Source organism: Emys orbicularis, chromosome 14, assembly GCF_028017835.1.
Source record: "Emys orbicularis isolate rEmyOrb1 chromosome 14, rEmyOrb1.hap1, whole genome shotgun sequence".
Classification (NCBI taxonomy): domain Eukaryota; kingdom Metazoa; phylum Chordata; order Testudines; family Emydidae; genus Emys; species Emys orbicularis.
This window is the reverse complement of record NC_088696.1, coordinates 25,032,447-25,058,949: the sequence shown is the minus strand read 5'-3', so window position 1 is coordinate 25,058,949 and position 26,503 is coordinate 25,032,447. Positions and strand designations below refer to the sequence as shown.

At 42.4% G+C, this 26,503-nt stretch overlaps 1 protein-coding gene across 1 annotated transcript; it reads left to right on the top strand.

Moving 5' to 3' along the window:
• The first annotated feature begins 5,677 nt into the window (after positions 1–5,677).
• C14H16orf87 (chromosome 14 C16orf87 homolog) lies at positions 5,678–26,492 on the top strand. The gene is made up of 4 exons (XM_065416668.1): positions 5,678–5,814; positions 16,413–16,509; positions 18,664–18,846; positions 25,930–26,492. The coding sequence occupies exons 1-4, from the start codon at positions 5,749–5,751 to the stop codon at positions 26,046–26,048; spliced, it is 465 nt and encodes a 154-aa protein (XP_065272740.1). The 5' UTR covers positions 5,678–5,748; the 3' UTR covers positions 26,049–26,492.
• The last annotated feature ends 11 nt before the right edge of the window (positions 26,493–26,503 follow it).

The following is a 26,503-nucleotide window of genomic DNA, read 5'->3' as shown; positions in this document are numbered from 1 at the left end:
ACTTATCATACCACTCACATATCCAGCTTGACATTGACTTCATTACTTTAGACTGCTTGCAGATTATGATAGACCCCTTTTAAGCACTGAAGATACATGAAAAGAGATTACCGGCTGCATGGAACTCTCTCCCTTCCCCTGTGTGGGACAGGGGCTCAGTTGCCTCCATGGCACCATGTGCCCCTCTTCTCTAGATAATAGAAAAGGTTCTCCATGGTTTAGGGACTGTATTGAGGGAAGGGCTGGAGAGCGAAGGGGTGGGATGAGGTGAGGTGCTGGGCAGGCTAGTAACAAGTCCAGAGTCATAGAAGTCATCCCCCGTCTCCAGCCCCATATGGCCACCCTGGGGCTATATTATCTTTTCTTAAGAGCCCTCAGGCAGGGCATTTGTGCTCAGTCCCTGGCAGTGTGGCTCCACTGGAGTCATAGATTTGAGAAGTAGGGACTGGCATGCTGGGTCAAAAGTGGACATGGACCCACTCTGTTTGGGAGCAGGACAGCAGCTTTCCCTCCCCAAGGGTGGGCAATTTCTTCCCCCAACAGTATATGTGTGAGTGGGAGGAGAGAGAATCTCTCCAAGGGGATCTCCACAGATATTTTCCAGAATCCTCCTGTGGACTTTGTTACAGGAGGAGGCTATCTGGGCCTGTGGTTCAAATAATTGCTAAGGGTGGGGATAGCCCTCTATTTCCTGAGCCATAGTTTGTATTTCATCTTATGTCTTCTTTGTACTAATGAATCAGTATGTGGACTCCCTCAGAATAAACAGGAGAAGGTCACCCAGTAGTAAACTGCTTATGAGAGTGAGTATTATATGTCTTGTATTCTGTGTAGCTTTTCATAGGACATATAGTACATTTTCACAGTCTGCCTTAAAAGTAAGCACAACCATCTTAAGTCTGTCACTTAGCAGAAATGAAGAAAGAACAGTGTCTTTTTAATCTAGTCAGTGGAAAAAACAACCTGTGCTGTCCTGGTAAATGATTAAATACCTCACTCCCTGTATTGATTCCTTTCCACCGGGAACTAAACGACTGCATCAAGCCAGCTCATCAGTGTATTACTTTAACTGAGCAATAAACTAGCAATAACAATAAAAAATCAGCTTTTAAAAAGTGTATCCTCCAATGTGCCCCAATGTTTCTCTGCCTGAAGGAAAAGCACAGATAAGATTCTTAGTAAGATCACCTTATCCTAAGATTTTCTTCAATATCTAGACAACACAAAGTGAATTAAAGTCCAAAATAGAGATGTAACTCCAAATTTCCTGTGTTGCATTGTGTGCAGAGCCAGCCTTACAATACATGGATTGCCACCCATGTGGAAGCATTGCAGTCCTTGTACAGCTCTATAATACTGTTGGCAGCTCTACTTCAGTTTGTCTTAAACAATAATCTTCAAAGTGAATTTTCCATAGAGACTTTCCCTCCTCTTTTTTCATTACACCCTTTACAATATATAGAGAAGTCATCCAAGGCTATAGTTAAGGTTGTCAGTATTGTCACTATCACCCTCTTTTTTTCTCTCCAGAGGTTGAACTCATCTATAAAAAAAATTTTAGGGGAAAATTGCCCTTTACAATTCAAGTTTCAGACTAAGAGCTATTTCTTGACCTAGTTTTCAAACATGAAATTAACATTTAAATGATGTTGTCAAATTGTTTTAGAAAGCTTATTCAAAAAGAAATTTGGTCAGCAATACATTTATATTATGGTATATAAACACTTATTCCCTATATTTCCCCCCTCAAAAATACTAATATAATAAAAACAATCTACCGGACAATCATAGTAAAAAAAATAATAATAAATTTACTGATTTTTTTGCTACAGATACCAGGCACAATTTAGAAAAAAGACTGAAATGGATTCAAATAAACTATTTAGAATTTGCAAGTGTATAATAGCATGTATGTGCATGACTGAGGTTGAAGCACTAGGCACCCATAAATAAACAAACATCAAAGTAAAACAGAACAGAGCAAAATAAAAATTCACTTCTCACCCCCAAAGTTTTCTTGCTCTGGATTTCTGGATGCAAAGGACTTGTATAGTCTCTGTTTTAAAATCTTAAAAAATGTTTTGGTTGTATATAAAAGATAGTTTAATTCAGTGAGATGTGTACAGTATGTAATTCCACTCCTGTTTTATTACCCCAGTTCTTGTTATTCATACTTAGCCCATGCTTTAAAATACTGGAAATAAGAGTAAGCTTGTCTTTTAATTTCCCTTGTTTTATGATTGCTACTAATAGTTATGGGACAGTCAACTGGGAAAGGAAGATGCATAAAGTGACCATTCTTGAATAACATGCAACAAAGAGTCCTGTGGCACCTTCTAGACTAACAGATGTATTGGAGGTTTCAGAGTAGCAGCCGTGTTAGTCTGTATCCGCAAAAAGAACAGGAGTACTTGTGGCACCTTAGAGACTAACAAATTTATTTGAGCATAAACTTTCGTGGGCTACAGCCCACTTCTTCGGATGCATAGAATGGAACACACAGAAAGAAGATATTTATACATACAGAGAACATGAAAAGGTGGAAGTAGCCATACCGACTGTAAGAGGCCAATCAATTGAGATGAGCTATCATCAGCAGGAGAAAAAAAACCTTTGAATTGATAATCGAGATGACCCATAGAAGGTGTGAGGGGAACATGGGGAAATAGATTTAATTAGTGTAATGACCCAACCATTCCCAGTCTCTGTTTAGACCTAAGTTAATTGTATCTAATTTGCATATTAATTCAAGTTCAGCAGTCTCTCTTTGGAGTCTGGTTTTGAAGTTTCTTTGTTGCAAAATTGCGACCTTCAAGTCTGTCACTGTGTGGTTAGAGAGGTTGAAGTGTTCTCCCACTGGTTTTTGAATGTTATGATTCCTGATGTCAGATTTGTGTCCATTTATTCTTTTGCGTAGAGACTGTCCGGTTTGGCCAATGTATATGGCAGAGGGGCATTGCTGGCACATGATGGCATATGTCACGTTGGTAGATGTGCAGGTGAACAAGCCCCTGATAGCGTGGCTGATGTGGTTAGGTCCTATGATGGTGTCACTTGAATAGATATGTGGACACAGTTGGCATCGGGCTTTGTTACAAGGATAGGTTCCTGGGTTAGTGTTTATGTTGTATGGTGTGCGGTTGCTGGTGAGTATTTGCTTCAGGTTGGGGGGCTGTCTGTAAGTGAGGACTGGTCTGTCTCCCAAGATCTGTGAGAGTGAGGGATTATCTTTCAGGATAGGTTGTAGATCTTTGATGACACGCTGGAGAGGTTTTAGTTGGGGGCTGAAGGTGACGGCTAGTGGCGTTCTGTTATTTTCTTTGTTGGGCCTGTCCTGTAGTAGGTGACTTCTGGGTACTCTTCTGGCTCTGTCAATCTGCTTTTTCACTTCAGCAGGTGGGTATTGTAGTTTTAAGAATGATTGATAGAGATCTTGTAGGTGTTTGTCTCTGTCTGAGGGATTGGAGCAAATGCAGTTGTATCTTAGAGCTTGGCTATAGACAATGGATCGTGTGGTGTGTCCTGGATGGAAGCTGGAGGCATGTAGGTAAGTATAGCGGTGAGTAGGTTTCCGGTATGGGGTGGTGTTTATGTGACCATCGCTTATTAGCACAGTAGTGTCTAGGAAATGGACCTCTTGTGTGGATTTGTCTAGGCTGAGATGTATTGGAGCATAAGCTTTCGTGGGTGAATACCCACTTCGTCAGACGCATGTAATGGAAATTTCCAGAGGCAGGTATAAATATGCAGGCAAGAATCAGTCTGGAGATAACGAGGTTAGTTCAATTAGGGAGGGTGAGGCCCTCTTTTAGCAGTTGAGGTGTGAACACCAAGGGAGGAGAAACTGCTTTTGTAGTCAGGGCTGGCTCTGGCTTTTTGGCCGCCCCAAGCAAAAAAAACAAAACAAAAACGGGGCGGCCAGAACGGCAAAGCAAAATGGAGCACGGGTGCAGGGGGACCGGCTTGGGGGGGGGCGGGGGAGGGAGCGGGCGGGAGAGAGAGAGAAGGGGGCGGCCAGGGCTACAGCAGGGGCGCTGCCACGCGGCCCCTCCCGCTGCACCGCCTCCTGCCGCAAGGGCTCCGCTCCGGTCGGCGGGGAGGGAAGGAAGAGGACTGCCCTGCAGGGCACTCTGGTTCTCCGCGCCGCCGCCGCCACCGCCCCCTACAGGGCGGCCGGAACGGAACAAAAAAAAAAAAAGGATTGGGCAGAATGCCGCCTCAAACAATCAGCCGCCCCAAGCACCAGCTTCCTCAGCTGGTGCCTGGAGCTGGCCCTGTTTGTAGTTGGCTAGCCATTCACAGTCTTTGTTTAATCCTGAGCTGATGGTGTCAAATTTGCAAATGAACTGAAGCTCAGCAGTTGCTCTTTGAAGTCTGGTTCTGAAGTTTTTTTGCTGTAGGATGGCTACCTTAAAATCTGCCATTGTATGGCCAGGAAGGTTGAAGTGTTCTCTTACAGGTTTTTGTATATTGCCATTCGTAATATCTGACTTGTGTCCATTTATCCTTATGATACTTGAATAACATGTTACTTGTAAGATCGAGATTGAAGGATCAGGGGGAGATAACCCTTAGCGCTGAGAGCTTTATAAAAACGAACAGCGCAGTGATTTTCAAAATGTTTTTCTAGTTTCAACCACTTCAGAAAACAATCTTCTTGGAGACCCACTTTTCCTACTCCCAATTCCACACCTTCCCTGAAGCAACTACAGGAGCTGGCCAGGTTACATAAAAAAGGAATTTCGCAACAATACTAGTGAGATAAGATTAAACTCGCTGCAGTGCAATGGGTGTTGCAAGTACGCAATTTCTTTGTTCTCCCTAGTTACAGGCGCTGCTGTTTGTCAGCACTGAATTTCTCCTCTTTGCCTACAACCCCCAGCCCCAGCGCTCTGTCCTATCCCGTTGGCTTTATGCTGGGCAAGTAGCAGCCTAGTGACTTTGGGGCCAGCAGCGCCAGGAGAGGCGTCTGTCTGGAGAGTTTCTGTTCCGTGTGTGGGTTACACCCACATGGCCTCCCAGACCCCCTGGGGTCCTTTAGCTGGGCGACAGTTAGCAGGGGGCAGCGGCCGGAAGCCACGGGCGCTGAGAGAACTGGACGGGTGGCTAGGGTGACCAGATGTCCCAATTTTATAGGGACAGTCCCGATTTTGGGGTCTTTTTCTTATATAGGCTCCTATTACCCTCCCACCCCGTCCCGATTTTTCACATTTGCTGTCTGGTCACCCTACGGGCGGCTAAGTGTTTGCCCTGCTCCCCTTCACGGGAGCAGCGGCCAGGCTCCAGCACCCTGCCCACTGGGGCCTGGGAATGGGCTGGATCTGAACCCACTGCCCCGGGCCGCTTCCGTGCCCCCACCCGCTACCCCCAGCTTAGCTTTCCCTCAGAGTAAGAGTCGCGCGCCGCTGTGCCCTCTCCCAATTAGCTCGCTTGCCTGAGACAGTCGGCCGGGCCTGGGCCAATCCCTTGGCCGGGCGCTGTCTCGTTAAATCCCGCCCGGCAGCTGCGGTCGTAGGGGGTGGGGCTTGCTGACGGCAGGGAGGAGAGTGACGCGGGAGCGCTTGGGGCCGAGAGTTCGCGGCAGTGGGTGCGGGCGCGGGCGCGAGCCGGGTCCTAAGGTCGCGCGGGCGAGAGTGTACTTGCCCGGGCGGCCGCGTGAGGTGTGTGGCGCGCGCTGCGCCGCGCCGGCCAGCCCCGCGTTCCATCGGGGGCGGGGCGGCCGCTCTCACCCCAGCAGCAGCAAGGAGCATGTCCTCGAGTAGGGCCAAGAAAGTGAAGATGGCCACCAAGTCCTGCCCGGAGTGCGACCAGCAGGTGAGACCCCCGCTGGGCAAGGGGCACCGAGCCTGCCCCGTTCAGCCCCACCGTAAGGGAGAAGCCCGCGCAGTGCTGCTTTCCTTACCCCAAAGCTCTGCAGCATCCTGCACATGTCTCTCAGGCCAGGGGTTGGTAGGGGAAAGGAGTTTCACCTTTGCAATCCTGCTCGCCTCCATTATTTAATAAAACGCCCTTCAGAACAGATGCGTTTGTAACTGCAGCACTTTAGGGTTTGCAAGGTGGTTTTGAGAAGGGGCATGCCATTACTTTGCTATTTATCTGGAGTGTTGTGCTCTGGGAGCTGAGAAAAGTGGCTCTGAGGAGAGCTGGGGGAAAGAGTGAGGTTGGGGAACAGGGATTTTTAAAATAACCCAGAACTCTTTTTTTGCACTTTACATCCACTTACAAAATGGGATTCTGTTTTTCTGATGAGGTGCAAGTCACTCAGCATGAAAAAGTTAGTAACAGTGCAGCTTAGGTGGTGGGAAAAGGGATTCTGATACCACAAGAACCTGGTTCACCTTTCTTAACTAAAGTCTTATTTATTCAGTAATTGCTTCTAATCTCATAATTCATCATCATTCATTAATCCCATTGAAAGTCTGTTTTGCCCTCTCCTTGCATGGCAGAGGCATGTTCAATGTACTTATCCCGACTGACCTCTTACCTAGTTGGACTGGGTTCAGAAGGTCACAGCCTTTTTCCACATGCTGCTTCCACTCGCCTTAAGACTGGTCGCTTTGTGTGATGTGTTCCACAACAAGGACTTCCTTACTGAACATAATGTTTTTAAACGTTCTCTGTTGCTTCTGTCCACTCTCCAGTTCTTGATAGCTAGAGTAGTTATCTCTTAACTTTCTGAGTTACAACGTTGACTAGATGTTGAACCTTTGCAAGGTTAATTCAGGAAGTTTCTCTGTGGCCCAGATGCATTCAGTTGTGAAAAAGATGAGCTAGCTTCCTGAGTTTAAAATAAAGTCACTTCTAAACGGTGCTTAATTCTGAGCCAGTGTTTAAGTGCAATATGGCTGTTGCCTTTCTAGTCTTTATGTGGAATCCCATCTGAATGTTTTGAAATATTTATTAGCATTATAGAGTTGTATTATGCAGAAGGCTTTTGTGAACAATATAGAATTATTTATACTTAAGATATTAGTAACTTTTAAACATTTTATTAACTGTACAAATACAACTTTGCCCTTGGATGATTAATACTGTACTCTCAAATGTGTAATACTGATTCAGTAGCTTTCTCTCCCTTTGCTGCAGTTTATCAGCTTGAGACCTTAATCAAAAGGACTTCTAGTGTAGCGTGACTCAAATCTGTAGGGAGTTTTGTGAGCTACTGCTCCACAGGTTGATCAACTGTTACTGGTGTATTGCCCCGTGGATGAACTGTATTGCAACAGCATTAAAAATTACATAGCAAAAATGATAAAATTGGATTATTACCATTTTATTTCGAACTAACTTGTCCTTATTTATGCTATTTACCATTTACATAGCACTAATTTTGAACAATGAAAATGACTAGTCAGTTTCATTCTTTCCTAATATACTGGGACAATGGTACAGCTCTACAAGAGAATGTTTAAATTAGAAACATTATTAGAAAATATTATTTTATTTCATATTAGATCCTATAAAACTCTAACAAATTTATTTTTTTAGGCCTGTATTATCAGACAGTGTCCTATTTTTATTTATGAAAATAACTGTCAAACAATTTAAAATTTTTCTTTTAACTGTTGATTTGCTTATTCTTGACTGGCTTCTACTTTCAATAGACTTATATTAGCTTAAAGGCATTTCTGTTCATCCTCAAGACTTGTTTGGAAAGCTAGGCTTTTTGGGATATGCTTTCATATTTATATCTTGACTTTAGTAAAGCTTTTGATGACCGTCTCATAAACAAACTAGGGAAATGCAGCCTAGATGGAGCTACTATAAGGTGGGTGCAAAACTGGTTGGAAAACAGTTCCCAGAGAATAGTTATCAGTGGGTCACAGTCATGCTGGAAGGGCATAACAAGTGGGGTCCCACAGGGATCAGTTCTGGGTCTGGTTCTGTTCAATATCTTCATCAGTGATTTAGATAATGGCATAGAGAGCATAGTTACAAAGTTTGTGGACGATACCAAGATGGGAGGGGCTGTAAGTGCTTTGGAGGATAGAATTAAAATTCAAAATGATCTGGACAAACTGGAGAAATGGTCTGAAGTAAATAGGATGAAATTCAATAAGGACAAATGCAAAGTACTCCATTTAGGAAGGAACAATCAGTTGCACACACACAAAATGGGAAATGACTGCCTAGGAAGGGGTGTTGTGGAAAGGGATCTGGGGGCCATAGTGGACCACAAGCCAAATATGAGTCAACAGTGTAACACTGTTGCAAAAAAAAGCGAACATTCTGGGATGTATTAGCAGAAGTTTTGTAAGCAAGACACGAGAAGTAATTCTTCTGCTCTACTCCATGCTGATTAGGCCTCAACTAAAGTATTGTGTCCAGTTCTGGGTGCCACATTTCAGGAAAGATGTGGACAAATTGGAGAAAGTCCAGAGAAGAGCAACACAAATGATTAAAGGTTTAGAAAACATGACCTATGAAGGAAGATTGAAAAAATTGGGCTTGTTTAGTCTGGAGAAGAGAAGACTGAGATAATAAGTTTTCAGGTCCCTTCCAGTCCTATGATTCTATGAGTCATGAGAGGCGATATCGCCTCTCAACTGAAATACTTCTCTGATGGATTATATCTACTAAAGGACAACCTATGCTAAATGCTCAATTACTGAGGGACAATCTACACTGATTCCTATATTTGCTTTCTACAGCCAACTCTATGTAACTTTTCATGAGTGATATACCTGAATATTTGGAGTCTAATATCTAAACTCTATCGTTAAATGTATTCACCTAAATTTGGGTTACTGCTGATTATATACTGTATTTATTTTCTGATTTTTAAACCAGATTTTGTACTAATTTAAGCACTACACCCAGATGTACAGACACCATTTCCTTAACCTGTGTATTATGTAATTTTAACATTAGCTTTAATAAAAAAATTTTTAATATGAGCATTGCTTGCAAATGCTGACATGTTCAACTTGTCATTAAATTTTGTTTCTGGAAGAAGCAAGTAACATGCTCAGTTCTCATCCTGGGTGATAAAAGAAGAAATTAAAATGAATAAAGGTATTTCAGTGTAGGACCTTCTTGCAATCTAATATTGTTGGGGGCTTATGATGCTATTAGAGCAAGTAAGTAATTTGTTTTGTTTTTAAAAAGGTGCTGCTAATCTAATTTCATTCTGCTCTTTCAGCCTAAAGTAAATGGTATGCATGTGTCTGAATAGAATTTCCGTGCTAGGCCCTTCTTGCTGCTAGCATGGAATTACATGCATATGTAATTCTGTCCCAGCCCAAAGGCTGCTAGTGTGGCCTGATTGTTTCTCAATGCTCCGGAACCCTTGTGCCAAATCTTGGCACACAGTAGAAGAAACTAAATTCTTGCCTTAGCACTAATGGAACCCACAGCTTTATATGTAAGTGGCTAGGTTATATATTTCCCAGAATAGTCACCCACGGCTATCTGTCAGTCCTTCCATAGAGGAAGTTCTCATGTTGGGGTGTTGGTGGGCAGTCAGGCTGTGCTGCTAGTTCTCAACTACTCTCAGAACAGGGGTGTTGAGGAACATTCCCAGAATTCTGTGCTGCCAGTAATGTGTGTGTGGAACTTTCATGGAAATAGTTAAATTCAAACTCTTGAGGCGCTTTAGTATATTGACTGCATACACCTTAAGTGTAAGAGCTCACTTAGAACCACTCACCATATGTGGTGTTAAAACAAAGTAAACCCCACATAGTTGAGTAAATCAGGGAGCCCAAGGCAAATGGTATTAATAGGATGAAACAAAGAACAGATTAATTTTTAATAGTTGTGCAAATGAATTAAATGAAAATTTGGCATAGAATAGTAGGTAGGGTATGGTCCTGCAAAATCTGACTATTATTGTGGGATAGATTCACTACGTATTAGTAAGCATTCACAGCATTTTAACCCGTATTTTGCACTTTTCTTTCAAAGATGTTGGAGCCCAGCATTTCTCTGAAAAGCAACTATGTAAAAATTCAACCTGTACTTACATTCAAAATCGCCTAGTATCATTTTCCCTTTAAGCTCTCCTCCTCCCACCCCCCAAAAAAATAGTCCTTTAGGCAGAGACTAAGTCTGAAAAGGTGAATGTCAGAGAGATTGGAGTGATCAAAAGCAGAGTAGAACGGAAATCTTGTGCTGCCTTAACTATAACTTCAGATATCAATCATTCAGCTATATCTAAAAATAAATATATTATATTGATTCTTGGTATTGCAGCACAGTTGTCAGACAATCAGCTTATTAAATGCAAACACAGTCTCTGGTAGGTTAGTCAAATTTTGGGGTGGGCCAAACCTTGTGTACAAAAAGTCTTACCATTAAAGTTATATCATCAGTCTAAAAATCACACTTGCTCTGAATTTTTTTGCCTATTTCTCTTAATTGTGACACTTAAGATTACTATAATTGAACAATTGCATAAAATTTAAAAAATAATTTCTATATTTGGCAGCATTTTCAATATGGTCAGTATATCTCTTGTGTAATCAGTTTCCTTCTGTTTGTGTGGGTCTTTTATGCAATAATTTGGGAGAGACATTCTTGTAAAAATGTTTGGAAATTTACAAAAATTGGCAGAGGTATTGGTGGTAGAAGCAGCAACTGAAACTACTTAACTCTTTTGAAATTGTTTAGGTTTCAAGTTGTCCATTTTACCACTCTTTGGAAGAATAACAGAAACAATAGAAAAAAATTCAAATTTTCAATAGCCATCTGATTCTGCCTTCTCAAAACTTGGTTACATGTGCAAAACAACAATTATAGCCGTGTATATCATAATATCAAAGACTTGGTGAAAGCAAGTTTTGAAAATTATTTTTTGGGTTGGTGAAATAGTATAGGCTCAGTTGTCTCTAGAAGGATGGTATTCTTGAACACTTTGAATTTACATTTTTTAAAATTTCATATGGGGTTTCTCCTGCTCAAAGTGTGAGGTATAAACAGAAGTGCTCAATTGCTAAGTCTAAATTACATGAGGATGATGATACCCAAGAGTACAGCAAAGGAAACCAACTCCCACTTGGCCTCCAACGATCTTAGACTTTTATTGTTTAAAAATAGTATTTATGTAGGCTCTATAAAAAGATCAAATCTTGTGCTCCCTGTACTGGTTCTGCAGCATTTGCAGCTATTCAAAGATATATGTTCCCATTTGATGTGGCACATGAACAACTAAGCAAAACAAGGACTTGCTGAATTTCACTTTTAAGTTTTAATAGAACTACCTTACAGTTGTCTGGATGAGATCAGATGTTGCACAATGGAAAAGGATTAAAATTTGTATGAAAATTTATTTGTAAACTTCTGGGACAGTTTTACAGAGAATGCACCTTTCTAAAACAGTGTGTGCGGGGAAGGGTTACATTTAAAAAAAAAAAAGATGATGACGAAAAGGAAAGTACCTGCTAGGATTGTGTTCCTTTCAAAGAATAAAAAACTTAAATAATTGTCAGGTTTACTCAGAAAAAGATGTGAGTTGAACGTAAAAATATTGCAAGCCATTCATTCATTCTGAGGTATTCTTCAGTTCCACACTTTTAATATAAAAACATAACCAACTGCGTTTTGAATGAGCTGCGTTGCTTATTAGTTAAGTGAACAGTTTGTAGAATTGCACTGCATGCTTCACGTTTGGTTATGAAAAAATGCTTTTCTTAAATGTGATGTCCTTATAAACTTGTGAAGCGAAGCACAGAAAATGTAGCAGTGCTAAAGAAAGCAATAACACAGTTTGTGTGGTCTGTATAGCAGTGGAACTCTTCTTTGTATGTACCAGTTTGGTTATGGCATTTGTTCTTCTGTTAGAAGCACACTGAAATTGGTTTCCTGTGTATCTGGTAAAGTGTAAACAGTAACCTTGTGTTATACTTTCATTATTGCATGGTCTTAGTAAGCAGCAGCAAACCTGAAGAGATTTGTCTCAATGTTTTTGACATGGTCAGGACTTCTTTTTTTTCTTCTGTGCAGTATCCTGCGTTAACACTGTTTTGTTTGAATGTTAATTTCCTCCAAATCTTTTTTTAGTTTCCTCCGTGTTTTTTAGTTCTTTACCTAACTTTGTCTTGATACAGACATAATCAAAGCAGCACAATGCATTCCTGGTTGACTTCTAAAGCCATGATTTGCAAAATGTTTAATGTAGATGGTGAGCTTTGGTAACTTTTTTTGTTCTTTTTTAATTGTTGAAGGAAATAATTTTTGTTAACTTTTTTAATAAGGAAGGAATACACTTCTGTCCTTGTAGCTGTAAGCATTCTAGAACTTTCCCATATCATTCTAAAGTCTTCCATATTATATAGGGTTACCATACGTCTGGATTATCCCAGACACGTCCGGATTTTTGGGTTTTAAATAGCCGTCTGGGAGAAGTTTTATAAAAATCTAAAAAGGTCCGGGATTTCCCTCCCAAAGCCGAGCGCAGCGCGGCTGACAGAGCGGCCAAGCCGGATTGAGCAGCTCCCATCGGGGCCTCCAGCAGCCAGAGCCCCTCCCCCGTCCCCCGCAGCCTCAGCATGCTGCGCCGGCAGCGCTCGGGAGGGGGCTGTGCACTCCGCGGGGGAGCACAGCAGCATGTCTGGCTCCACGCGGAGCCCGACACGCTGGTCTGAGCGGCCCGATGATAGGGCTGGGGGGTTGGAGAAGGGGTAGGGGGTCCCGGGGGGCAGTCAGGGGACAGGGAGATGGGAGGGGGTTGGATGGGGCAGGGGTTCCTGGGGGGGGGCTGTCAGGGGGCAGGGGTGTGGATAGGAGTCAGGGGACAGGTAGGGGGTGGGATCCTAGGGGGGGCAGTTAGGATGAGGGGTCTCAGGAGGGGGCAGTCAGGGACAAGGAGAAGGGAGGCTTAGATATGGGGCGGGGTCCCGGGGGCGGTTAGGGGCAGGGGTCCCGGAGAGGGTGATCAGGGGACAAGGAGCAGGGGGGCTTGGATGGGTTGGGGGTTCTGTGGGGGGCAGTCAGGGGGCGGGAAGTGGGAGGGAGTGGATAGGGGGCAGGGCTATCCCCCCCCCCCCCCATGGAGTGTCCTCTTTTTTTGAAAGTTCAAATATGGTAACCCTAATATTGCAAGTATTCAGCCAGATAGGGGTAGTGCTGGGTTTCCTTTAGAATTTACCAACCTGCTTTTAGTTGGCATCACTCAACAATATTCCCTTCTCTCTAAGGGTCTGGAGGGACTGAGTTTGGATGCAGAGCACTAATACAAAACAGCTATGACAGCCTGAAATGTGCTTCCATTATGTACCCTGCACCTTTCACATTTTTAAACTTATTGCTAGTAAATATCTGGGCTGAAGGATGAATTGGATGAGGATTCTTGGAGCTTAGTTCCACTGCAATCGTGTTTATAACGCCTAAACTTATTATGAAACGGGTGGATAAAAATCAACGATTTTTTAATTTAAATCGGATTTTTTGATAAAATGCTTTTTGAGGGAAAAAACCTATCTAAAATAGTTTTAATTAAGATACATTATAGCTCAAAGATATCTCATCATGAAATAGGGATTATAAATTCTAATTCTATAGTATGAGACAATATATTCATGTAATGCTTAAGAAACATTTTGTAAATGAGTTCCAATAGTTCATGGATTAGGGACCCAATTTTATGGGGCTCCAGGAGCTTTTGTATAGATTATTTAGGTTACTCTTTCTATCTACCCAATGGGACTCAGTGCTCAGTCTAGAACAGTGGTTCCCAAACTTTAACAACTTGTGAACCCCTTTCACTAAAATGTCAAGTCTTGTCAAGCCAACCCCTTGTCAAGTCAACCCCCTCCTAAAAATGAATATTTCCAGGGATTTTCTCGTTTACCTGAGTATAAATTATAAAAGCAGTGATCTTGGAAATACAAAATTTGTTTTTATGACATGCTTATTACACACTATTTATTATTAAGTATCCCTGGCCTCTGTTTGCCAGAAGCTGGGAATGAGCGAAAGGGGTTGGATCACTTGATGATTACCTGTTCTGTTCATTCCCTCTGGGGCACCTGGCACTGGCCACTGTTGGAAGACAGGATACTGGGCTAGATGGACCCTTGGTCTGACCCAATAGGGCCATTCTTATGTTCTTATTTATCATTACAGTATTTTTATTACATTATGAAAATGGCAACACTCTTCCAAGATCTCACTTTCATAGCTTCTATCACTTTGAATAAGCCTGTTATAAGACAAGGCTCCTATGTTTCATCAAGGAGTATCAGATGTGAAACAGCATAAAGGTATTTAAGAAGCCAACTCAGAGTTCCTCCTACACAAGCATTCAGGTCTTGAGCAGTCCAGACAAACGACGCACACGTTACAACAAAGCTTAAACTTGTTCGTCATAATAATTTTAAAAACAATACTAGCTGCCTATTTAATTTTAAAAGCAGCAAAAAATATCCACCTCCCTTTCTATTTCTTATAAGGCGTCTTGGAGTTTAAATCTCCTCAGTGTGATAGATATGCTTGCTTTGATCCTCTTAGCTCTTGGAAGTCCAGGTGCTCTGGGCTACTGACCCCGTGCTGCCCAGGATCCCTAGGGACAGCTCTGTCCGCCATTAGGGAATTTTTTCCCGAGAACCCCTGTAACATTTTGTGAACCCCCAGGGGTTCTCGAACCCCAGTTTGGGAACCACTGCTCTAGAAGATACCAAGAAAGATGCTTAGTTTTACAGTTCTCAAACTATGGATTTGTGTCTCCAGAGATAACATGCTTGTTAACAGAAAAAATGTTTTGAAATAAATAATAGATAGAGGTGAGAAATAACAGACCTCAACCCTATTGTATCCCTGCAAATTTGTGTACACAGAGTCAATCACTTACCTCTCTCTAAAAGTGCGAAGTTTCAAAAAGTTCAATGAATAGAAGATTGTGGGGGTGGAATAGATCTGGACAAGGAGAAGAAGTCTAGAGATAAATGTGAGAAGGGAGGGACAGGCAGTAGAAACAAAAGTGAAACTCTTTGAGCAGCATATTCCAGAAGTCTTGAGGTCTTTCTGAGGGTAGGTCTACACTTACTCGGTAGTTCGGCGGCGAGCGATCGAACTTCTGGGTTCGACTTATCTTGTCTTGTCTGGACGCGATAAGTCGAACCAGGAAGTGCTCGCCGTCGACTGCGGTACTCCTGCTCGGCGAGAGGAGTACCGCGGAGTCGATGGGGGAGCCTGCCTGCCGCGTGTGGACCAAGGTAAGTTCGAACTAAGGTACTTCGAACTTCAGCTACGTTATTCACGTAGCTGAAGTTGCGTACCTTAGTTCGACTTGGGGGCTTAGTGTAGACCTGCCCTGAGTGTAGCCTTCATATGATTTGAGATCTCCCATACCATTCTCTCACTAGAAGGGAAAACCTATAATGGTTTTACAGCAGGCCGTAAAAGAGACCCAGTTTGGGAATAAGAACCATTCAAGAAATATATATTTGATGATGAGTTTTAAAGAAAGTCACACCAGTGAACTGGTGGAAGTCACGTTAGCATTTGGATTCAGAGACTGTTGAAGTGATAATCTCACTTTAAACAGCAGTAGCTTCTTCTGCCAGTGTAGAAAGAATATTTTCTTCCTTTGGACTAATTCATTCCAAAATGAGAAATCGTTTGGGACCGGAAAAAGCAGGAAACTTGTTTTTCTTTTCCAGATTATGAACAAACAGGAAAATGAAGGTTTCAGAGGTCTGAGTTTGCTGCAGAAGCCAATATTTTAAGTTCCTCATGTTGACTTGGCTGACAATCAATTTTTTTTTTTTTTAATTTCATTTAACTATTTTAGTTAAAAACAATTTTAACAAAAACAAATCTGATTTAAAAAAAACTTGAATGTTTAACAAAATCAAAAATTCATATGCTTGTTTTGTTAAAATATTATGTTTGCTGTTGAAGAAAAAATCCAGAATACATAACAATTGAAAAGTCTGTCTGGTATGTTCTCCTCCTAATACAGCATTGCAAGAAAATCCTCCAAATATTAATGATTAACCTGTTGAATTGGAGATAGTTCACCTCCCAATGACTTCATAAATATCTGCTTCAGTTACCTTTGGTAAATGAAATAACCAAACAATCATTCATTTTCTGATATTGCTGTAAAACTAATCTGAAAAATTTTCAAAGTAAATCACTTTAAAAATGTATAATGTGTACATTTAAAAAATGAAACCTACATCTGTCTCTTAGTTGTGAAGAATATGTATTAAGGTTATAAACAACCAACAAGAATGCACTTTTATGTAGAAATCCATGATTAAATCGAATCTTCCTAACTAGTGATTTAAATCAAATCCACCTTGTTATGAAACTTTATGAACTGCACAATAACGTGGAATACTGTTTGGGGTATAAACAAAATGTGAAGAATATCTTGGAGGTCACATGTGCCTTGTATTTGGGATTTTTTTCTTAACAGAGGAACTCTTGTGATATTTCAAAATCTTATTTTCCCCACTTTCTTTCAGGTTCCTGTTGCATGCAAATCGTGCCCTTGTGGCTACATATTTATTAGTCGAAAGCTCTTGCATGCCAAACGTGCTGAGAAATCACCACCCACTGCAGGTAAATCTTACTGAGGGGCTTTTCCCTTTCATATTTCTGCTTTGGGGGGGGGGGGAAAATGAAGAGCATGTGAGGCCTCCTGTGTTATAAACTTGGACTTTTGCCAGTTCTTCTTTCCTTTACACTGGGGCAAGGCAGACTTTGAATGTAAGTTAATCTTTCACAAACTGTGAAAGACAAAAGGTGGTGTTTTTGCAGCCTTACTTGGGTGGTAGTGACATTTTATTCATTGTTTATCTTTTAGCTGCTTACTTATTCACCATGCAAATATAATTCCCTACAGAAAGCTTTCTGTTAATCCTACTTAGAAGATAAATGTCTAGAGAAGCCAGATTTCATAGCACTTGGTGACTGAAACTTGTTTTATTCAAAAGTAAATTCCTATTTTCCTTCTTTTTTTTTTTTTTTTTTTTTTAAATGAGCTGCATTGAATTTATTAACTCAATCCTGAAACAGCAGAATGTCATTTAACGCTTTGTATAACAAATGGTATTTTGGAAGAACTTAAAATAAAAGCTACTTAAGATGTTCTTTTTAAAGTATGCAGTAAAATAAAAAAATGTATTTTCTCAAATTCAAGGCTTTCTGCTGATGTATATGCAAAGGAATCAGTTGGATGCTTTCTAGCATGATTCATGTTCTCCCTTGTGTTCTTTATTAATGGTTTGCCTACCACTAATAGGACCTTAGTCAGAACAAATCCCCTTCAGGAAAGATCCCAAAATAATCTGATTTAGAATTGTAGAAGTTCTTCACGTACAAGATTTACAGGATCAGAATAATTAATTTAATCTGAAGAGAAAATGTTCCAGTTGTCAACTTTAGGAAAATATAAAGTGGTGATGTCAGACATGTTGATTGTTGCAAGCTGGAGGCAGTGGGCGAATGACTGTGGAACTTGTTTTGGAAGGTGTGATTGGTGTTTTTTCTATTCTTTAGCTAATGGTTGATAAATGAAACTAGTTACCAACCCAGTTAGATGCATTAAAGGCTTTATTATGATTATGCAAGGCTCTTGTGTAATTCCAGTGTGAAAGTGAATACATCTGGCTCTCCTGTCTAATATATTCACAAGCTATATCCTGCCATCTAGCTGTGGCATATGTCCAGTCTACAGTAAATTGGGAGGTGGGACAAAAGGAAAGTAGTAGAATGAGGACCAACAGATAAATACCAAAAACTCTCAGGTGCAAAATTTGGAAGCTTTTTCCCAAAACTAGCATGTGAAAAGTGTGAAGGCAGCTTGACTAAGGCTGTGAACACACTATAGCTTAAGTCGGTATAAGTTCTGTCACTAAGAGGTGTGAATAAGCCACCCCCCTGAGTGACGTAAGTTACACTGACCTAAGCACTGGTGTGCACAAGGCTATGTCGATGGGAGAGCTTCTCCCGCCAACGTAGTTACCACTACCACCACTACAGGGGCTGGAGTAATTAAATTGACAGGAGAGCTCTCTCCCATCCACTTAAAGCGTCTGCACTAGCAGCGTCGCTGTAAGCTCTGAAGTGTAGCCACAGCCTGTCTCTTTACAGCCCTGAACACAATGGGACCTGATGGTAGTTGGAACCTCTAGGTGCTGCTGTAGTAAATACTTGAGTGTACAGTTGAATTGGTGTCTTATGCTGAATTGTATAATATTAGAATGGTTTCAGGAGTGATGGCAAAACAAAAAATGAAGATTTAGTGTTTGCCTCTTTATCCATTTCTTAATAGTATTTGGGAACACCTGGAATGAGAGCAGTGACTTTCAGCACATCAGAAGTGATACATCAGAAACATTTGAAAACTGATCCGGGCAGTTAGTTTCACTGACTTAAGAACTAAGCATTTCCTATGCACTGTGTTGCTAATAGATGCTCTTTATTTGTTGCAAAATGCTACATAAATGTCATCATGATTAAGACTTGATCTTTGTGATCAAAAAATGGGGTATGTCTGTGCCTTTGCCTGAAACAATTTGCTCAACTCAGCTCAGAGGATGTTGTGCAGATGCAGTCGAGTGTTGTGAACTGCTTGAGAGGTGACTACTGTGCAGGAACTAATCATTCTTGTTAAGAGATCTAAGGAAAGAGGTGGAGTGGGGAAAGAGCTGAGACTGAGAAACTACAAAGATATGAAAGCAACCCTAAAATGTTCTTTATTCATTTATACAGAAAACAAGAGTGAGGCCAAAAGGAGACGAACAGAGAGAGTTAAGCGAGAGAAGATAAATTCTGCAGTAAATAAAGACTTAGAAAACAGAAAAAGGTCCAGATCTAACAGCCATTCAGATCATAGCAGACGGGGACGAGGAAGACCTAAGAGTGCCTCAGCCAAAAAGCATGAGGAAGAAAGAGGTATGAGAATTAGAAAACCTATTTGGGGAAAGTTATTTTTGTTTTTGGGGTTTTTTTTAATGGTGTACTGTCATTAACCCAAAACTTTTGTCGCTCAGAGGTATGAAAAAAACACACCCTGAATGACAAAAGTTTTAACGACTAAAAGCTCTGGTGTGGACAGTGCTTCGGCAGCGGGAGACACTCTCCTGGTTACGAAGCTACCGCCCCTCTCTTGGGGTGGTTTTATTTTGTCTCCTGGAGAGCTCTCTCCCGGCAACAAATAGTGGCTACACTGCCCACCTTACAACAGTGCTGTGTAGACATAGCCTTAGTTCAATAGTGGAGTCTCTGTGACTTGAAATCTTTAAATCATGATTTGAGGACTTGAGTAACTCAATTGAGGCTGGGGGTCTATTACAGGAGTGGGTGGGTGAGGTTCTGTGGCCTGCTGCAATGTGCAGGAGGTCAAACTAGATGATCGTGATGGTCCCTTGTGACCTTAAAGTCTATGAGAGAGAAGAAAAAATGTTTCATGCTGTAGTGACTGTTAGTTTTCCTATCGAGACCAACACTTGGGTAATGTTATGTATGGGAAGGCTAACTCATTTCCTTCAGAGAAGCAAGAACTGTTGCAAACATCTGCTTCTGATAAGATCCAGTGGTCCTTCATAGGCTTCTAGGCATAAGCAGATTGTCTGCAGGGATCAGAGAGGATTTCCTTCTTCCTACTGTCTGCATAATGAACCTTTACACAGTTGACCACATTGATTCATTTTTCTCTGAAGCAGCCAGTGTAAGTCACTGCTAGAAGTAGGATACTGGGTTATGTCAGAGATTCACACTCTCCTTAATACTGAGAGTGTGTGTTGAACATCTCACAGCTAGTTCTCTTCAGATGCTCTTGGTTCATATGGTACTTCAGACAAGATAAGGGTGCTCCAAATGAGGGTGCCAAAGGAATTGGTGTTAACGATTTTATAGTATTTCTTGAGTTTGAGGAAAACACATGCCAACTCCTTATACGCTGCAGTGACAAACTAGGCTGCTCTGCTTAATTGTCAAAGAAAATAATGAATACAGTCAGGATTGCTAAGGAGCAATTGGACAAAATTGGACAGAAATAGCAAGAGCTTCTTGACAAACTATTATGACCTGTCTTATATCATACTTCTGGTAGTAGTAGTAATAGAGGGTGGGGGTTTTCAAAAGTGGTCACTTGGGAGTATAAGTCCTGTTGTCTTTTAATGAAATTAATGTTCCTAAGTAACTTATGCAACTTTTAAAAACCCACTCTCAATTTATCTTGTGTTGGATCTGTCCTGGTCTCCGTGCTTAACAACACTGTAAGGCATCAAATAGGCACATCTCTAAGTAGTTCCCAGCCCTTTACTGTGCAGCTTTGTGGCTGTGCCTCTTGGAACCAGGGCCGGCTTTAGGCCGATTCAGCCGATTCCGCTGAATCGGGCCCCGCGCCTAAGAGGGCCCCCCAGCTGTCCACCCCGCTCCCAGCTCACTTTCCCCCTCCTCCCTTCCCCTGAACGCTCCGCCCCCTGCTCCTCCCCCTCCCCTGCTTCTCGCGAATCAGATGTTCGCGGGAAGTCTGAAAACAAGCAGGGGCAGGCGGCAGCAGGTAAACTGGGGCGGGGGGGGGCGCGAGGAGGGATCCGGGGAGGCGCGGCCCAGTCCGGCTCTGGTTGAGCACCCCCGGCCCCGGCGGCTCCAGCTCGGCTCGGGCCCCAGGGCGCTGGCCCCGGTTCCGGCCGAGCGCGCTGGCCCGGCCCCGCGGCTCCGGCCCTGCAGCTCTGGCCGAGCACCCCCTGCCCCGGCCCGAGCGGCTCCGGGCCGGGTCGGCTCGGGCCACAGGGCGCCAGCCCCAGTTCCGGCCGAGCCCGTCGCCCCGGCCCCGCGGTTCCGGCCCGGCGCCGGCTGAGCACCCCCGACCCCGGCCCGAGCGGTTCTGGCCCAGCTCGGCACCGGCCCCGGTTCCAGCCGAGCGCGCCGGCCTGGCCCCGCGGCTCCGGCCCCGGCGCTGGCCCAAGTGGCTCCGGGTCGGCTCGGGCCACAGGGTGCCGGCCCTGGTTCCGGCCGAGCCCGCTGGCCTGGGCCTGGCCCTGGCCCGGCCCCGGCGCCGGCCGAGCACCTCCGGCTTGGCTTGGGCCCCAGGGTGCCGGCCCTGGCCCTGGCCGAGCGCGCCGGCCGAGCACCCCCGGCCCCAGCGGCTCCGGCCCAGACCCAAGCCCCGCAACCCCGGCCCGATTCCTGGGGGCGGGGCTTGCCAGGAATCGGGCCCCGCTCTTGCTAAAGCCAGCCCTGCTTGGAACTGCTGGTACCAAGAGCCTGTTGGCATTTCATTTACCTTTTATTTTTAGAGGATTTCAATTGGGCCATAAAAACTTCATCCTGAAGCGTGGCGTACAAATATGAGGATTTGAGGAAGAAATATGTAAGGGAAAATTTGCTCTTTTAGAACATCCAGAACTTTCATTTTAAATTACTTGAGTGTAAAAAGCATTTTTGGAAGCTTACCATGCTGGTCTGTTTTTCTGTGCTTTTGTAACTTCAAAACCTTATATCTGAGTTTCTAGGAGGGGAATGGATATTAGTCCATATTATGCAATAGGCCCTCTTAGGTTTTTTCAAACTTAAATATTTTGTCTTCATTGTAAAAACAAAAGAACTGCTTTTTCATAGTGATTTCACTGGTGGGTTGCGTGGTTTTTTTTTTTATTATTTTTTTATTCCTCATCCAAAACTCACTGGAATTTTGGTTCTAGAAATGGTTCTTGTGTTTAAAGAGAACACATTGCTAGACCCTGCAAAGGGGGTGTGTTGCTGTTTCATTGATAAGTATTTCTTCAGCATTTAAAAAATCTTTTCTGATTGCTGCTGAGGTGGTGTTCTAGGCCCTACACAGTTTTGACCCTTCACTACAAGATAACTATTAGCTAGGACAGAGTTCTCTTTATTCTGGTGTGCTGAAATATTGCTGTGTGTAATTTTCTATTTTGGCAGCAAAAGATTTCTACTAGTTTCTGGTGTTTTACAAAAATAGTTGTGCGTGCCTGTAGAGAACTCTCAAGTGTGAATACTAGAGAACTGAGTCAGACTGTCTTCAGATGAGAGAGGTTTTAATAGGATATTAAATTGTTTTTCTAAATCAGAGGCTATGCATAGCATGTAGGAAAAGGTCAACCAGCAATAAAATGTGCAATAGTTATTGCTGAGAAGGATGAAACTGCAGTAAGAATGGGTATAACTTACAAGTTCTGCATTGATGATTGATTCTGCTTCATAGTAGGATCTTCTAGAAATGTTTTTCAATAAGTTCTTCAAAACTATTTCCATGGGAACAGCTATTCATTTGAAAACATCTTAGAAAATATGTTCGCTTGGTTAAGACAGTTAAATGACAGTAATTTTGTGAAATTAATTTTTTAATCATTTGAATTCCAAGTGACTGTTTGTGGTGAAAAGGGAGTACTTCAAATACATTTTATTTTGTTTCACAGTGGTAGCCATGTTAGTCTGTATCAGCAAAAAGAACGAGGAGTACTTGTGGCGCCTTAGAGACTAACAGATTTATTTGGGCATAAGTTTTCGTGGGCTAAAATCCACTTCATCAGATGCATGGAGTGGAAAATACAGTAGGAAGACACCCCCCCTCCCCCCCCCACACACAACATGAAAAGATGGGGGTTGCCTTACCAACTCTAATGAGACAAATCAATTAAAGTGGGCTATTATCAGCAGTAGGGAAGATCTCTTTTGTAGTGGTAATCAGGATGGCCCATTTCGAACAGTTGACAAGAAGGTGTGAGTAACGGTAGGGGGAAAAATTAGCATGGGGAAATAGTTTTTAGTTTGTGTAATGACCCATCTGGACCCATGGAAAAGAAGCCCTTGAGGAATTCCACCAGGATTTCAACTATTTCCATCCTACCATCAACTTCAGCCTGGACCAGTCCACACAAGAGATCCACTTCCTGGACACTACAGTGCAAATAAGCGATGGTCACATAAACATCACCCTATACCGGAAACCTACTGACGGCTATACTTACCTACATGCCTCCAGCTTTCATCCAGACCACATCACACGATCCATTGTCTATAGCCAACCTCTAAGATACAACCACATTTGCTTCAATCCCTCAGACAGAGACAAACACCTACAGGATCTCTATCAAGCGTTCTTAAAACTACAATATCCACCTGCTGAAGTGAAGAAACAGATTGACAGAGCCAGAAGAGTACCCAGAAGTCACCTACTACAGGACAGGCCCAACAAAGAAAGTAACAGAACGCCACTAGCCGTCACCTTCAGCCTCCAACTAAAACCTCTCCAGCGCATCATCAAGGATCTACAACCTATCCTGAAGGACGATCCCTCACTCTAACAGACCTTGGGAGACAGGCCAGTCCTCGCTTACAGCCAGCCCCCCAAGCAAATACTCACCAGCAACCACACAACAAAAACACTAGCCCAGGAACCTATCCTTGCAACAAATGCAGTTGCCAGCTGTGCCCACATATCTATTCAAGGGACACCATCATAGGATCTAATCACATCAGCCACACCATCAGGGGCTCGTTCACATGCACATCTACCAATGTGATATATGCCATTATGTGCCAGCAATGCCCCTCTACCATGTACATTGGCCAAACCGGACAGTCTCTACGCAAAAGAATAAATAGACACAAATCAGACATCAAGAATTATAACATTCAAAAACCAGTCGGAGAACACTTCAACCTCCCTGGACACTCAATTACAGACCTAAAAGTGGCAATTCTTCAACAAAAAACTTCAAAAACAGATTCCAACGAGAAACTACAGAACTGGAATTAATTTGCAAACTGGACACCATCAAATTAGGCCTGAATAAAGACTGGGAGTGGACAGGTCATTACACAAACTTAAAAACTATTTCCCCATGCTAATTTCCCCCCCTTTTGTTACTCACATCTTCTTGTCAACTGTTTGAAATGGGCCAACTTGATTACCGCTACAAAAGTGATCTTCCCTCCTGCTGATAATAGCCCACTTTAATTGATTTGTCTCATTAGAGTTGGTAAGGCAACCCCCATCTTTTCATGGTGTGTGTGTGTGTGTGTGTGTGTGTGTAAAATATACAGTCTTCCTACTGTATTTTCCACTCCATGCATCTGATGAAGTGGGTTTTAGTCCACGAAAGCTTATGCCCAAATAAATTTGTTAGTTTCTAAGATGCCACAAGTACTCCTCGTTCATTTTATTTTGTGTATTTTGAATACATCGAATCTCCTGCCATGCTTAGCAAAAAGGAGTTGGAAGAAACTCAGACACGCTTCTCTGAAGATGTTGACAATTTTGGATGTCTGACCTTGTTTGGGTTAGAGTAGTGTGAAACGGGGAAAAAATGGTTGCAAGCCAGAAATCTGAGAAGTATTTCATACAGAATAATTAGCACTTACAATGCTTTCTTCTGGAACAGTGTACAGAAATGCTTGGGGTGTCCCTGTGATCTGTTCTTTTATAAATGGGGGGAGCGAGGAACTAAGGCAGGGAGAGATACAGTGGCTCCCCCAAAGCCACACGGAGGGAAGAGCTGTTGGTATAGCTCTGGATCTTAGCTCCTGACTTCAAGCTGAATGCAGCAGATGGTACTGCCTCTCACCTCACCAGGGATCCAGCTGAAGTGACTTGTATTCCCAAGATTGAATGTGTTTCGAATTCTAGTACTTCTCATAGCTTTGCATTACAACATCTGTGCTGGCTTTTGATATTCCAAGTACCTCACTAAGCAAGCTGCTGTGTAGTGAAATGTGGGAAGCATAGTTGTGTAGGTGCTTTGAGGTTGCTAAATAGCTTTCAACAGACTTTAATGTTCAGCCATTGAGTGAGGAGAAAAGACCAGAAAGGCCAAGTCTTTAATCCTGGTGTTTAAGGATTTGCCCACTCTGTCATTTCAACATGAATTTAAATCAGAAAATGGTCCCAGACTGAAATCTAAAAACTGATTGTGTCTGGACGCCATTATATACTTACAGGGACACTGGTAGGTTAAAATAAGCCAAACTTTAAGCCTATGTGGTGGTGATCCCCCTTAGCTGTGAGCCCCATTCCCAGTCCTCTGGAAATACCCACGTGAGGGAGCTCTTTGAGTGGGTGAAGTTAGGGGATCTCTGTGGATTCCCTCATGGAGTGCTGGACTACCCATGTATGCTCTCCTTTCTGCAATGCATGTTAGCCTCTGCTCAGCCTCACTTAGCCTTTTCTGGCTAGTTGACAAAAAGAAGCTGATGAAAGAGCTTCTGTAATGCTGGGCAATTATCAGGGAGGAGCTCTAGGGGTAGATTGGGTGGGTGGGGTGCTAATTAAAAGATGTGGCTATGACAGAGCTCTCATTTTATGGACCTTATGTGTGCCACAGGAGAGCCTTGCAGGGTTGGAGTGCTGCAGCAGGTGAGCTCCCTGATGGCTCACTCTTGCACTGAAGTGACCCATCTGCAGCCCCCTCCACTCTCAGTTGGCTTGTCTGGGTGAAGCAGGCTCCCTGGGGTAGTAACATGTCCCATGTCAGGAAAAGGCTGGTGTTCCTGAAGTACTGGAAGTCTGAAACTCCTAATCTGCTCAGTGATCCTGGACAATTTACTTAACCTTTCAGCATCTCACTCTCCTACCTATACTACAGGGAAAGGACTATCCTGCTTCTTACTGGTGTTGAAACCTTCGTTTTGTAATACATTGTTTGTCCTGTCATGAAAGGTGCTATTTAAATGTAACATGTAGAGAGTTGTCTTTCCCCTGGAGGAAGATGCATTAGGCAGCATTAACTACTCTCTCATTTGTGTGTTTTGGAATCATTCATATGATGTTGGGCTGAGTCATCTTTTCTTGTCACTGAAGACTAGGCATTTGTGTCATATTTTCAGACTGTTGATTCAGTGACTTCTTTTCCCTGACGGGAGCTGCTTGTCTTTAATACCACTTTTCAATACTAATATGTTGTCCCATATTATAATAATTTAATATCTGTGTAACTTGTATACGAACTTCTGATACAGAAGCTGGAGAAAAGCTTTTGTTTCATAGTGTCTTTTCTTCTTCTTCTACAGAGAAACAAGAAAAAGAAGTTGACATGTATGCTAACCTTTCAGATGAAAAGGCTTTCGTGTTTTCAGTGGCCTTGGCGGAAATAAACAGAAAAATTATCAATCAAAGACTTATTCTCTAACTCATCAGCACAATCTGACTTAATTGTATGCAGTATGGCTAGCATATTTCCAAGGTGTCATGGACTCCCGGGAGGCATTGTCTTCATCAACCAGGACCATAGCTTTTCCCTGTTAAAACTGTGCTGCTGTTTTGGAGCTCACAGACTTTTGTGTATCTACACATCAGCAAGAAGCAACATTTTAGTTCTTTATGCCTTGGAGACTAATGCTTGATGAATGCACAGAGAGAATGCACCATTTCCAGAGCACTTCGTTAGATTTGCTGCCCAGAAATGCAATATTTTAAATACTTTCTGAAAGAATGATTTTCTTTTTTAAACTAAATATATTTCAGATTTTTCAACTATATTACAGTTTACATATGTATAGTTCATCTTAACCTTTTAATAAATTGATATTCTGATATTTTATTGAATTGGAAATTAAGTACATTTGTAACAGGACTTATTTAAGG

Bases quoted from the DNA above. Each gene is read 5' to 3' on its own strand.
- C14H16orf87 (XM_065416668.1), top strand. From the start codon at position 5,749: ATGTCCTCGAGTAGGGCCAAGAAAGTGAAGATGGCCACCAAGTCCTGC. The intron at 16,510-18,663 runs GTAAATCTTACT...TCATTTATACAG, and splicing joins GAAATCACCACCCACTGCAG to AAAACAAGAGTGAGGCCAAA. The intron at 18,847-25,929 runs GTATGAGAATTA...CTTCTTCTACAG, and splicing joins AAAGCATGAGGAAGAAAGAG to AGAAACAAGAAAAAGAAGTT.